General features: G+C 34.7%; 1 protein-coding gene across 1 annotated transcript in view; it reads left to right on the forward strand.

The window, feature by feature from the left end:
• Positions 1-14973, forward strand: part of DDX10 (DEAD-box helicase 10) — a 329331-nt gene that overhangs the window by 189801 nt on the left and 124557 nt on the right. The window contains exons 14-15 of the mRNA XM_020996146.2: positions 5832-5948; positions 10405-10566. Coding sequence (XP_020851805.1) covers positions 5832-5948; positions 10405-10566 — 279 coding nt within the window. The remainder of the gene's footprint in view (positions 1-5831; positions 5949-10404; positions 10567-14973) is intronic.

Raw genomic sequence — 14973 nt, forward strand, 5'->3', positions numbered from 1 at the left:
AACAGAATTTGAACTTGGTCTTCCTGACTTTTAGTTCAGTGCTGTATCCACTGCACTATCTTGGAATTCTTTGGGGCCAGTGTCCTACCTTGGATGTGTAATACTTGGTTGACAGTGGGCCAGTCCTTAACCTATCTGAGTCTATTTCTTCTTCTGTTAAAAGGGAATATTAATACCTACAGTAGCTACCTACCTTTAAGGGTCCTTGTGAGGCTCAAATGTAAGATACTTACATACATTGAATGTACTTTATATATCACCATCATCATCAGTTATTTCATCTGCTGGAAATCATTCAGAGAGAGTAAGAAGGATAATGAAGGGACATGAAACCATGCTTTATGAGTTTTGGTTGAAGGACCTGAGAATTTTCACTCTAAAAAAGAGGAGCTCTAGAGAGGCCAGAATCCCTGTTTTCAAATGTCTGAAGAGTTTTAATGAGAAAGTGTGATAGTCTTTTTTCCAACGAGGGTAGAAGTGGGAATGATGCAGATTTTAGCTGCCCGTAGAGAGAAAATGGACAATTTTCTTAAAGTAGTTGAAATAGATTAATTTTGATGTCCCTTCGAACTTAGATTCCCTGGATTTTTGTACCTCTGCCCTTCCATCTAGAAAACTGAGTCTTACCAAAAAAAAAGTGGGTCAATGAATGCCTGAGTTATTGTTCCAATAAGTGAAAGTTGAGTGGGAACCAAATATTAATTCCCCTACTCTTAAATTTTGTCTAGAGGTCTGATGGCTTAAAGATAATGCTAATAAATGGTTTCTTAGTTCTGCTTTTAGAAGCATAGTTTACTGATGCAGGTCTAGTGTAAAATATGACTCTTCAGAGCTATGTAAGATACTTTACATCTAAAATAATTAATTTTTGTCATAAATTTCTAATGAAGAGCAAATATCATTAATTTCTTGATTATAAATTAATTTGTGGCCTCAGAAGTGGATAAGTAAAAAATTAAGTGCTTTTATAGCTTCATACAGTTTTGGTTACAGTGAAATAAATAACTGTTTTGGGAAAGACATGGGAAAGTGATAGTAAGTTGGTCAGAAAACAGCTAGAAAACACAACCATTTGGGACAGTGCTGTTTTCTAGGACTTAAATCACAATACAAGTATAAATGCAAGATGTGGCTGTTAAACTATTTAGAATACCAATTGCCCAACTATTATAATTAATTTTAAGCTATTAAAAACTTAAAATTGCACTAAGGCTTTTGGGACATCTCCTACATTAGCATTTCAAAAATCTAACTTCCTTTGAGCAAAATTATCAACTTGTGTGTTCTTTTTTGTTATTTTAAAGCATTTGCGTGTTCATAGTAATAAATATCTATTCTTAAATGAATTTTTACCTTTATGTGCATGTTTATTACTATATAGTAAATGTTACTAGTCATCTGACTCATTCAAGGAACAATTTTTAAGTGCTCACTGTTTATAAAGTATTGTTCAGGCGCTGTAGTTATGTTATTATGACAAAGGCAAAATGAAAAACAAGACTTGCCCTCCAAGAAATCACACGGACAAAGATATATAAATACAAAGTAGTTGTTAATGAAGAAGACAGCACTGTACAAAGGGCTGTTTTTCCCTCAATTTTTGTCCTCACTCGTCTCCCAGTTGATTTTGTGTTTATAACATTTTATTGATATGTTTTTATATTACCGACATTTACAGGTGACCCCCATTCTGAGATGTCTGTTGTAGCAGAGTAAAACAAATTAAATGAATGATACAGTGAGCTCATCTGACAGTACACATAACATTTCACATGTGTAGCAACCCTTCCCATTTTTCAAATTAGTAGGTCTATTTGCTCTTCCACCCTCCATTCAATTTTTTTTTTTTGTGGAGGGGGAAGGAAAGAAAAGTAAATTTCTTATAACAAATACTAGTGATCAAACAAAATAAGTTCAGTAACTATGTATAAAAATATATTTCTCATTCTGAACCCTCCAACATTTATCATTTTACTTTTTCATCATCTTTGCCACTTTAATGGATATGAGGTGGAATTGTAGAATTGCTTTCATTTCTGATTCTCTAATTCATAGTGATTTGGAATGTTTTTTTTCATATAGTTACAGATAGCTTGCATTTCTTCCCTTCAGAACTCCTGGTTCTTATTCTTAGCTTATTTATCAATTGAGGAATGTCTCTTTTTCCTATAAAATTGAATCAGTTCCTCATATATCTTAGAAATAAGATTGTTGCAGTTTCATGATGTGTTTGATGGAACCATCTCAGAGAATTCAGAGTCAGACCACCTCTAATCCAAGTATAGGCATTTATTGAGATTGATGCCTCTCATAAAGCTGGCTAAGTTCCAAAAAGAACCAGCAACTTTGGTGAAAGCAAGACGGATTTTTATAGGGTAAAGATGTAATTACGTAACAAATTACGAATATTAAAAAGGCAGGAGGGGTTTATTAAAGGATTAGTAATAGGGGAGGGGGCCCAGCCTCAATGTAACTGTACATGCCATTTCCCACAATGCATACAGAAAAGCACATTGAGGAGGGGTATGTATGTGTGATAATGATATTATAATAAGCCTCTCTATGTCATAGGTTCATCTAAAGGACAGCTTTTGCTCTTACTGCAAAGATGCCTACTTAGGGAAAGTCCCTTCTATTGTTTTGGGGTCCACATCCTGCTTGGGCATCCTGGTGGTGCTGCATTCTGATTGGCTGAGTATTATGGTCCTGTCTGAGACTAGATGGATGTGGTTGTGGTTGAGTGCAAGGACACACTTGCTGTTTCTGTGGGAAATATAAAAAATGAGTCTAGGGGCAGTGGCTAGCTAGAGGCAGTGGCTGGGATCCCATCACATGGAATGGGATGTCTGCTGTTTCTTTGAGAAATATGAGATCATGGACATAATTATTGTACTAGTGAGCACTGAGGCATATATGAAGAAGTTAGGATATTGAGGTGGGGGGGTAGTGGCTAAGTAGAGGCAGTGGGCCTACTGTGCAGTGGGGCCTATAAGGAAGTTAGAATATTGAAGCTGGGGCATGGCTTTATTAGGATTCTATCAAGACTTTTCTTTTTTAAAAATTTTATTAATTTATTTTGATTTATAAACAATCACTTCCATATGATTTTGAGTTTAAAATTTTTCTCCCCTTTCCTCCCCACCACCCTCCCCAAGACAGTGCACAATCTGATATAGGCTATACATTTGCATTCCTATTAAACATATTTTCACATTAGTGATGTTGTAAGTAAACATTAAAACCAATAGGAGGAACCATTAGAATAAACAAAACTCAACAGAAGAGGAAAAAAAAATAGCAATTCAACTTCCATAGTTCTTTCTTTGGAATTGGGTAGTATTTTTCATCACAAGGCCTCTGGAGATGTCTTAGATCCTTGTATTGCTGGGGAATGGTTAAGTTTATCAATTTTAGTTATCCTCGGACAGCGTGGCTATTATTGTGTACAGCATTCTCTTAGTTCTGCTCATTTCACTCAGCATCAGACCATACAGGTCTTTCCATGTTTTTCTGAAGTCAGCCTGTTCATCATTTCTTATAGCACAATTAGTATTCCATTACATTCATATACCACAGTTTGCTCAGCCATTCCCCAATTGATGGGCATTCTCTCAATTTCCAATTCTTTGCTACCACAAAAAGAGCTGCTATGAATATTTTAGTACATGTGGGTCCTTTTCCCATTTGTATGATCTCTTTGGGATATAGCCCTAGAAGTGCTGTTGCTGGGTCAAAGCGTATGCACATTTTTATAGCCCTTTGGGCATAGTTCCAAATTGTTCTTCAAAATGACTGGATCATTTCATAACTCCACCAACAATGTATTAGTGTTCTGATTTTTACACATTTTCTCAAACATTTATCTTTTTTCCTGTTTTGTCATGTTGGCCAATCTGATAGGTGTGATGTGGTACCTCAGAGTTGTTTTGATTTGCATTTCTCTAATCAATAATGATTTAGAGCATTTTTTCATGTGACTGTAGGTGGCTTTAATTTCTTCATCTGAAAACTGTCTTCATATCCTTTGACCATTTATCAATTGGGAAATGGTTTGTATTCTTATAAATTTGACTTTAATTCTCTATATATTTTAGAAATGAGGCCCTTATCAGAGAGACTGGTTGTAAAAATTCTTTTCCAATTTTCTACCTTCCTTTTAATCTTAGTTGCATTGGCTTTATTTGTGCAAAAACTTTTCAATTTAATGTAATCAAAATTATCCATTTTGCTTTTCGTAATGTTCTCTATCTCCTGTTTGATCATGAATTCTTCTGTTCTTTATAGATCTGATAGGTAAACTATTCCTTGCTCTCTCAGTTTGCTTATAGTATCAGTCTTTATGTTTAAATCATGAACCCATTTTGACTTTATTTTGAGATGTGATATGAGATTTTGGTCTATGCCTAGTTTCTGCCATACTCTTTTCCAGTTTTCCCAGCATTTTTTTTTCCCCACGAGTGGGGTCTTATCCCAGAAGATGGAGTCTTTGGGTTTATCAAATAATAAATTACTATAGTCATTGACTACTCATCAACACTTTTATTAGAGAAATTTATTGCTTTTTTTTTTTTGCAAATAATTGTTTACCTTTTAATCTTAGCTTTTTGGATATGTTTGTGCAATGTTAAAACATCGCTCATTAAATACATAACTTGGTATTAACTTTTCCAACTTATATAATAATTTCTAGGAACTGCATACTTAGTCACTTAAGAAGAAATGAAAGACTTCTGTCTACAGAGTTCTGTCCCTTCAGATGAGAATATATTTAGTCTAGCACATTGTGAGGGACAGTCCTACTCCTACTTATTATGTATGTTACTGCCTCCATGCAATAACTTGCTCACTTATGTACAAGTGTTTTGGTTAGTCTGTGCTAAAACTTTGGAAATACTGGTGCTTGTTAGGGCTGTTAGTTTCTATATAAACAGAATAAACTGCTCAGATGGGAATTGATCATCTTCCTTTGCTTCCTTTCAAAGTCATTCAACAGTTCAAGGTTGTCCTAACTGTTGTGATAAGTTGGTTAGTAACAGTTACATATCTCACTTAGAATCTTTTGCTTTTCTCTGAAGTACCTTCTAATGGTCTTTTGGTCATTCTGCTTAGCACAAGCCAGCATGACTTTGCATCACCAATACAGCCTTCAAAATGAGTTGTCTTTCATTGACTTGAAATGGTTTCCTGAACTGAGTTGGGACTAAACTGTGATCCTTTAATCATTGCTTTTATGATTCATAAAAATAGCTTGTTTAGAATTAACCATTCCCAAGTATTTGTGGTTTGCTTAATGGATACATTCTGAAGGATATAGAATATTGGGTTGTAATTGAATTTTGTGTTACATTTTACTATGCAAGTATACATTCTTGTATCTTTATCTCATCTTTGAAATAACATTCACATTTGAGAAATCCAATTTGAAGTAGTGTTTTACTTTACATGCTGTTCTAGTTTATCTTTCCTGTTGTGAAGAATATCACATACATAAAGAAATATTTTTGTTTGGGCATAATCAGGATTTCCTAAGATCTTTAGTGTGAAAGGAAACTTAAAAGCCATCTTGTCTAGCCTTCAATTTCCTTCCTACACTTTCGATGGCAGGCATCATTGATAATTGTTTGACCTCTGCATAAGCACATTCAATTACAGAGAACTCACTGCTTCTCAAGGCAGCCCTTTCCATTTTTGGACAACTTATATTGTCTTTCTTCAGATGCTTAATTTCCTAATGACTTATCCCACTTTTGGAAACAACACAGTCAAATGTTAAATTATTTTCATAAAATAGCCATTTGGTCACCTGTCTATGTTTTTGTCTTTTCACACAGAAGAAACCACCTAATTCTAGCATCAAGAAGAAAGCAACTAAAGTGACAGAAGCGAAAAAAGTGATGAAGAGGAAATTTAAAGTGAATACAAAAGTCACCTTTAGTGAAGATGGGGAGGTAAGGTTTTGTAAATACTCTGACAGATAGCTATATTCAGAACAGGAGGAATCAGTGCACCTAATTTGCTTGACGGTTAACTATATATAAAGCATACAGTTTCTAGACCACATCTGTGGTGGCTCTAACATGGTGTTTTCTGAACTTTGTGACTACAAGTCTAATAAGAATGATAGAATTGTCTTTGTTCTACTTCCACTAAAGAAACTTTCTTCCTGTAGTGTCTCAAAAGAGATATAGAGATGATGAGAATTTCTATGCTTCATGTATGTAGCTGCCTTCATTTCTTATTCTTCTTTTCCTTTGTACAAACTGGCCTGAAAACTAAGGAAAGTGTTGTAATATGTCATAGAATTATAGAATTCTAATGCTAAAAGGCATTCTGATGATCCCATAGTCATGCCTTATTTTTCATATGAATGAAAGAAGATCAGATAAATGATGTGACAGGGCAAAGATCAGGTGAGTTTGCAGCAGAGCCAAGAGTAGAATTCCAGTTTCCTGACTCTCAAGCCTAATGTTTCACTCAAGCTTGCAACTATGCCACTAGCTAACATCAGAATAGTATAATATAGCTTTGAATGTGTCAATAAATTTTTCATATCCAGACATTCTACATATTTTATCATCAGAGGTATAAATAATGCCCGTGTAATCCTTACGTTAGAGTAGCTTTAATCTGCCTCAGAAATATGTTTTTCAATGATAAACAGTAATTATAAGATTTCTTTTGAGATTTTTGTTCCATGACCCATAGTTTAAATTTGTATCACCTTTCCAAATTCTCATGACAAAAAGCGTAAGAAGCCAGGTGAAAACCAAATCATGGTATTTGCAAGAACCCATGTCATACTTCCAAATGAACTTTGTTACTATATTTTCTAACTCAGTAAAATAATCTTTTAGTAATTTAATTGGAATGACATTGAATACATGGATTAGTTAGGTAAAATTGTCATTTAAAAAATTAAATTGGCTTTACCAACCCATGAACAATAAATATTATTTCAGTTATTTAGATCTGAGTTTATGAGTATGAAAAGTGTTATATTTGTGTTCATATAGTTCCTGTGTGTGTTTTGGCAGGTATACACTCAGCTACTTTATACTGTCTAGGTATTTTAAATGGTCTATGACAATATTGAATAATATTGCTAATGCAGTGTAGTTTCTCTATTTTTCACTTTTAATTAAATCTATTTAAACTTTAACTTTATCTGAGATCATGATAACTATCCTTGCATTTTTATATACTAAATCCTACTCATGCTCTTTTTATCTTTGGGTGTATCTCTCATTTTTTTAAATGTTTCCTAAAAGAAACATATTGTTGAATTCACATTTTTAATCTGCTAGCTGTTTCTGTTTTATGGGTAAATTCATCTTGTTCACATTCTAAGCTATAATTATTTGTGTACTTTTCTCCTTCCTGTTTTTCCGCACTATCCTTCTCACTCTATTTATACTATCCCTCTCCCTCCTCTGCTTTACTGCTATGTGCTATTCCTATTCCCTAACCTACCCACCCCTCTAAAAGTCCCTCCCTTATCCTTTCCTCTCACCCTTTCCCCTTGCCCACATATATCTTTCTGAATTTAGAAGACTTTTATGCTCTTCTAGATGCATATGTTGTTCCCTCTTTAACCTGTTCCTAATGAGAGTCAGGTTCTAGCACTACTCTCCCTCCCCCCTACTAGCTTCTTCTGTATCAGTTTTTCCTTTTATGCCTCATTTTTATGAGGCCTACACAGTTTTATTTTTTTAGAATCACCCTATTGTACTCATCTCAGCTCACTCCTTTCTTTCAGACTCCCCAAATAATAATGACAGTCATAAGAGTATTGCTAATATTTTCACATATATGAAATAAAAATTTGACCTTATTGACTCCCTTATAATTGGTCTTTAATGTTTATCTTATATTTCTCCTGGATCTTATATGTCTAATTTTCCCTGAAGTTCTGGGATTTTTGTCACAAAAACTTGAAAGTCTTTGAGTTCATTAAATATCCTTTTTTTTTCTTTCAGGATTATACTTAACTTTGCTGGCTAAGTTATCCTTGGTAAAAAAGAACCCCAGTTCTTTTCCTCTACAGAATATCATATTCCAAGACCTACAAGCCTGTAACATAATAGCTGCTAGGTCTTGTGTAATCCTTATTGTAGCTCTATGATTTTTTTTTTCTTATTGCTTCCAGAATTTCCTCCTTAACCTGGGAGTTTTGAAGCTTTTCTATGATATTCCTGTAAGTTTTCTTCCTGGGATCTCTTTCAGGTGGTGATCGGTGGATTTTTTTTCTATTTCTACTTTGACTTCTTGTTCTAGAACTTCAGGTCACCTGAATTTTCCTCTGTAATTTCTTGTAATATTATATCAAGATTTTTTTAAAAAAATTGTAACTTGCTAGTAGTCCAACTGTTCTTATAATATAATTTATTATATTGCAGTTATTTTTCTGATGAGACGTTTTACTTTCTCTTCTATTTTTTTATTCTTTTGATTTTGTTTTATGATTTCTTTGTGTCTTAGAATGTCATTAGCTTCCCCTTGCCAATTCTAGTTTTCAAGGAATTATTTTCTTCCGTAAGTTTTGGATTCTCATTTACAGTTGGTTGACTTTCTTTTCAGAATTTTCTTGATTTTCTTGGATTATTCTCATTTTTTCCCCCTAATTTTTCCTCAGTCTCCCTTATTTGATTTTTAAAGTCCTTTTTAAATTCTTCTAAGAACTTTTTTTGTGCTTGGGACCATTTGGCTTTTCTCATTGAAAAAAGAGTGACTTTTTAGCTCTGTTATCTTCCTCTGAATGTGAACCCAGATCCTCTCTATCCTCATAGTGACTATCTATGGTTGGGTTCTTTATCCTTTGCTTACTCATTTTTATTTATTTATTTTTGTTTTATTTTGTTTTTAGCAGCTATTGGTGTAATTAAGTTGTAGTCCTGAGGTATGGGGAATGATGCCCCAAGTCTGAGGTCCTTCTTATTGTTACTTTCTGAAGTCTGTGTCCGGGCCCAACCTTGAGCTGTACTCTTCACTCCTAAGCCACAGCTAGGGCCCCCAGCCGCAGTGTCCCACAAATGACTTTGTTCCCTGTGGTCTCTTGGGTGGCTGCAAACTACAGCAGTCCTCTCTGCCCTGAAACTGAAACCAGGGACAATGCTGTCCTCCAAGTGGCCGCAGTCAACTAGGTCCCTGCTTCTCACTTTCCCGGAAACCCTTGGCCCCAGATGCCTCTGGTCAGCACAACTGTGCTTATCATTCCTTGACAGTGGAAGGTCTTTCAATCTTCTTAGTGGTCAGACTTTCACACTGTTGACAAAATGAAAGTTTCTAAGGTGGAGGCTGCCACTCAACCAGTTACCCCTAGGGCTTGTTATTTGTTGATAATGCAGAGTTGGCTTGGAGATGTTTGCACTTCATTCAGGCCAAACCTCCTGCCCTAGAGGTTAGGACTTTCTTAGGGTCTTCTTAAATTGTCTTAGGAGGACAGCTGCTTTACCCTGTGTTTATTTATGCTGCTCTGACACAATGTTCTGTCTTCTTTTATGGAGGAAATTTGGAGAGCTGAAAGTTTTCTGACCTACCCTGCCATCTTCCCAGAATCCTCTTGAGGACCCATTGTAATAAATAATGAATTTTGTGTAATTCCTGTCAAGAGCTGACCACTGCTTTCCTTAAATGATATGCTGAACAAAAAATATTTTTTCCTCTGAAGATCAGGTTCTTTAGTATGCTGAAATGGTAAACTGCAGAGATCATACTTTTTATGTCTAGGTAGTAGAAAAATTTTTTAGAAGGGAGAAAAAAATCCTCATCTTTGAATGTTAAGATTTATTTACTGCTACTGTGAGCTCTGTGTCATGTGCTTTCAAATCCTACTGTATTACATGAGCTAAAATTTTGGCCTCAGTTCAGTCTTTTATCTTGTGGTGTAAAAATAAGGGTCTTGTTTAGTCACTAAAATTTTTCATTATGCACCATTTGGATAAGATCTAGCTTTATACTCTTTTTGATGAAATGTTCAGTCTTCATATACTTCATATTTCAATATCACATAATTTACAGAGGTCACAGAATATCACAATTGAAAGAGATAGCAATGGCTGTCATTCTGCATCTATGTGATAATATCCTTTAAAACATCATCAATGAGTAGTTACCTACTCTTTGTTTGAAGCTCTTTAGCAAGAAGGAACCTATTACTTTCTGCATCATTCTCCTATTTCTGGATGGCTGTAATTGGTAAGAAGTTTTTTTTTCTGTGTGTATATCCTAAATCTACTTCTTTCCAACTTTTGCCTAGTCCTGCCCTCTAGGGCCAAGCAGATATATAGAAAGCTTAAGAAACAAAGGTATTATGGCAAAAATTGTGTATTTGTCCATTTTAATTTGAATGAATGGTTGTCATCCTAAATGATAAAGTTTATTGATATCTTCTCTTTGCATTAACAGTTAGTTCAGCAGTGGCCACCTATACAGAAATCCAATGTGAACAAAATTAAGGAAGAGGATGAGTGTGCTGGCATCAACTTGGAGAAAGCAAAGGAAAGACTGCAAGAAGAGGACAAATTTGACAAAGAAGAATACAGAAAGAAAATTAAAGCAAAGCATAGGGTAAAGCTTGCTTTTTATTATTTTTTAAAAAATTTATTTACAAATTTTGTTTTTACTTCGTCTTTATTCCCATATATGTTGCTTTCCCTCACCTTCCCATAAGCACTCTGAGAGCCATTCCTTGTAACAAAGAATAAGAAAGAGGGAAAAAAATAATGGTTTAATAAAACTAACACAAAGCTGACAGCATATGCAATGTTTCATCTGCAAAGAAGGAAAGGAGATAAAATTTCTTTTCTGCTCATTGGGGTTGAGTTTGATCATTATAATGTCACATCATTCAGTTTTAGGTTTTTGTTCTTTGCATTTGCATCATTGTACTCTATCTATCTATCTATCTATCTATCTATCTATCTATCTATCTATCTATCTATCTATTCCTACAGTAAAGTCCTTCTTTTCTAACAAATATTAAGAGAAATTGACCTTGAGTAAGTCAGTTTCCCACCCTTGATCTGAATTTTCTCATCAGTAAAAATGAGGGTATTGAATTAGATGTCTTGTAAAGTTTCCTCCAGCTCTAAATCTGTGGTCTTCTGATCCTCTGAATATACTTAAGCTTTGATATCAACTTATGAAAAATTCACCAAGTCAAAGATGTAAGTTATCTCAGGTATTTTTGACATGGGTTGCTTAGACAACACCAGATTTTATTGCAGTAAAATCCATAGGGTCCTATATAGTTATTCTGAATAGATAGGTTTTTCACAACACATTAAACATTTTCCCCTTCTTTACAGAAATCCTTCTATGTACTATATATTTCTTCCCTTTCTTAAACAGCCTAAACTGAATATAGTTTCTATGGGAGGACTGATTACTCATCCCAGCATTAGCACCTAAAATTAATTTATTTTTAAAAATAAAAGTTGATGATGCTCCCTTGCCTTTTTGATTGTATCCTTCTTATCTAGATGGAATGAAGTACGATTAAGTATTACTTCCTTGATGGTACAGTACAGTGTAGGTATATTATTCTTTTAATCATGTTGTATTTAGGCTCATCTCAGGTGTTGTTGTGTTGGGGTTTTTTTGTTTGTTTGTTTGTTTGTTTGTTTTTGTTTTTGCCCCTTATTCTTATGAATGTCCAATATAGATAAATGTGGCCTAATGCAGTTGTAACAATTTGAAAAAGGGTAGTCAGTGGTTATGCCTTAGTAATCATTATTGATCACTTCAATAATTTTGGAATCTCTGATTTTATCAGTATTACCCTTGAAAATGCATCATTCTGCCAACAATCAGATAATTATGAGCATTTCTTAAGATAACTAGATTGATCATTTATTAATATGCACATAGTCCATCACTGGTCCAAAATTTAAATCCAGGGATTGTGCTGTGCTAGCATTACATCTGAGAACCTTTCATGACTTCCACAACATGAAGAAGCATCTTTAGTGGAAATACACACACACACACACACGTATGTGTACATATGTGTATATATATAGATGTACATTTGTATATATGTGTCTATATATGTATATGTTTCTAGAAAATGCTAAGTTGATATAATGTCATAGCCAGAAAGGCCAACAAAATATTTGTTGTCATCAAATCAAGAGGGGTGTTGAAAAAATATTACTCTGCTCTTTTTACAAAATTATAGTGATACTGCATCTGTAATTTTTTTGTTTCTTGCACATTTTTTTGTTTGTTGCAACTCAAAAATGATGTGATGAAACTAGTTCAGGGCTATATAGGTAGATCTATTAGGAGCTGATTTAGGAGACCTAGAAATCAGTAATCAATGGATGTATTTGTTGACGTAGGGGAATGGTAGAAATGGATTCAAAGAAAGAGTTCAAAGAAATGTGTAAATGGCAGAGTTTCTGTAAGGATTTATCAGGAAAAGCTTAGATGTACTTTACATCAGGAAGGTAGGACTTTGTCTTGACATATTACTCTGTGTTTCTCTTGACAGTAGAATATTATTGTTGTAACAGTGATAATTATGAATACTTGTTATATAATTAGTCAATAAACATTTATTAAGCGCCTGCACTTTGCCAGGCACTGTAGTAAGTGCTAGGGACACAAACAGAGACAAAAGATAGTCCTGAATCTCAAAGAGCTAACAGCCTAATGAGAGGGAGGGGAAGGGTCAGCATGCAAATGACTCTGTGTAAACAAGCTATATATAGGATAAATTGAAAATAATAAACCTTTGACTTAAGGGGAATCAGTAATGATTTTCTGTAGAAAGTGGAATTTTATTTTACTCTTTTTTTTGAGGCAGTCAGGGTTAAGTGACTTGCTTAGGGTCACACAGCTAGTGAGTATTATGTATCTGAGGCTGGATTTGAACTAAGGTCCTCCTGACTCCACAGCCAGTGCTCTATCCACTGTGCCACCTAACTGCCCCTGAAAGTGGAATTTTAGATCAGACTTGAAGGAAAGCAGGAGGTAAAGATGAGTAAGGAGAGCATTCTATACATGGAGGACAACTGGTTAAAATGTTGAGATTGTCGAGAGATGTAATTTCTTGTTTGAGGAACAGCGAGGAGGTGAGTGTCCCTGGATTGCAGAGTACATGATGGGGAGGTGGGAGTTGTAAAGTGTAAGAAGACTGGAAAGTTTAGGGGGACAGGCCATTAATGGATACCAAACAGAGCATTTTATATTTGATCCTGGAGGTGTTAGGGAGACACTGGACTGACATAGTCAAACTTGCATTTTAGGAAGATCATCGATCATTTTATAAACTAAGTGGAAGATGGACTGGAATGGGGAAAGACTTGTGTCAGTGAGACCAACCTGCACACTATTGCAAGCCTAGTTATGAGGTGATAAGGGCCTGCATAAGGGTGTCAGAGGAGAGAAGGAGGCATATGTAAGAGATGTTATAGTTTATAACCTAAAAGTTTACTTGAGATATAAAGAGTACTTTAAAAATATACAGATATTGCACTTCATAGACATTACCATGAAAATGCATGTTTAGAAAAAAGAGATGGGGTGGTCAAGTTGTAAAAGGAGTCATTGATTAGTTTAGTTGGAGTATTAAGTGTCTCTGGGAATTGTTAAAAGCACTAGAACAATGGGTTCTTAACCTTATTTTTCAAAGTATAGGAAAGTAAAATGTTAATATTCCAAGCTTGTGACACTGATGTCTGCGTAGCTTCAGATAGGGCAGAATGGTATTAAACCTTTTCATTTCTTATTTATTTTTTCATCATATATCATCAAGTTGAAAACAAATAAGGCTAAAACATTTAAGAGAAAATAAGTCCTTCTTTGCATAATCCCAGTGCCTGACTTTGTAAGTTTTGAGATGAGCAGGCTGCCCACTTCTGTGATTATCAGTGTTCAGCTCCACCCACACTGTCCATCTGCCACTGCAAGGTCTGTGGTTTTCTCTTATATACTGGTAACCCTAAAGTCCTCTCAGTTCTCTAGTTGAGAGAACTTGTATTTTTTTTTATAATACTATCTTCCCTTTATTCCCCCTCCCCTCTAAAACAAATTTGGCATGCATTGGAAACTAAACGTGAATTTATATTGTTTTGAGAACTTTTTGCAAATTCCTTAAAGTAATTGGAAATGCCCTGGATTTTCACAACAGGGCAAAAGAATTGTAGCACTGAATTTAAAACTGATATAGACATAAGGCAAATGGAATATTCAGCTCCTGCATTAACCATTCAATGACTCAGAGGTTGGTCTGGCAACTGCTTCAGAGTATTGCTTTCCAGAGAGGTCTTTGTATGATCTTTGACTCCTGGTGACTTGGTTTCTATTTAATAGACCAGTAAACCATTTGCTTTTCTGAAGCAGCAATCCACATCCCATTCATTTAAAATGTGATGCAGTTTTACAATGCCATTTGATGAATAGGAAGCAAGCAGATATTGAGTACAGCTTTGGGGATAGAAATGAATATAGAGAAATGTACTATAAATATAGTGAATAAATCAACCTGAAATATACTGATTGCAGATTATTAGAGACTGGAAGCAATCTCTCCTCTTATTTTTTATTGGTGTCAGGAATGTCAAAATGACTTTGTAGTCCCCACATCACTGTTTCAGCCACAAAACGCAAAACTATAATATAATATTGTTCATGTGTTGAAATCTAATAGCTCCAGCAACTTGCAAAGTATTTGTAGTATTTATTCTACTTATGTCCCTTTTATGCTACCATTTAAATTATAACTTAGGTCAGGATATAAAGGCCATCCTGTTCTTTCTTTTTTCTGAGCTATAGATGACAAAGTTAGATAACTTAAATGTCTGATTCTGCTTCCCCAAGCCTCCCTTTTTCAGATGGCAGTGGTTAGGATTTGGCAAGGAAATCTGAGAACTATAGTGATTTTCAGGATTTATCTATGCTGAGTATGTATTTTCCTAGGATGATCCACATTATAAAGATCATATTTAATGTTTGATGATAAAGAAGGTG

The sequence above is a fragment of the Phascolarctos cinereus genome, unplaced genomic scaffold (assembly GCF_003287225.1).
Source record: "Phascolarctos cinereus isolate Bilbo 61053 unplaced genomic scaffold, phaCin_HiC Scaffold_726;HRSCAF=1367, whole genome shotgun sequence".
Lineage (NCBI taxonomy): Eukaryota > Metazoa > Chordata > Mammalia > Diprotodontia > Phascolarctidae > Phascolarctos > Phascolarctos cinereus.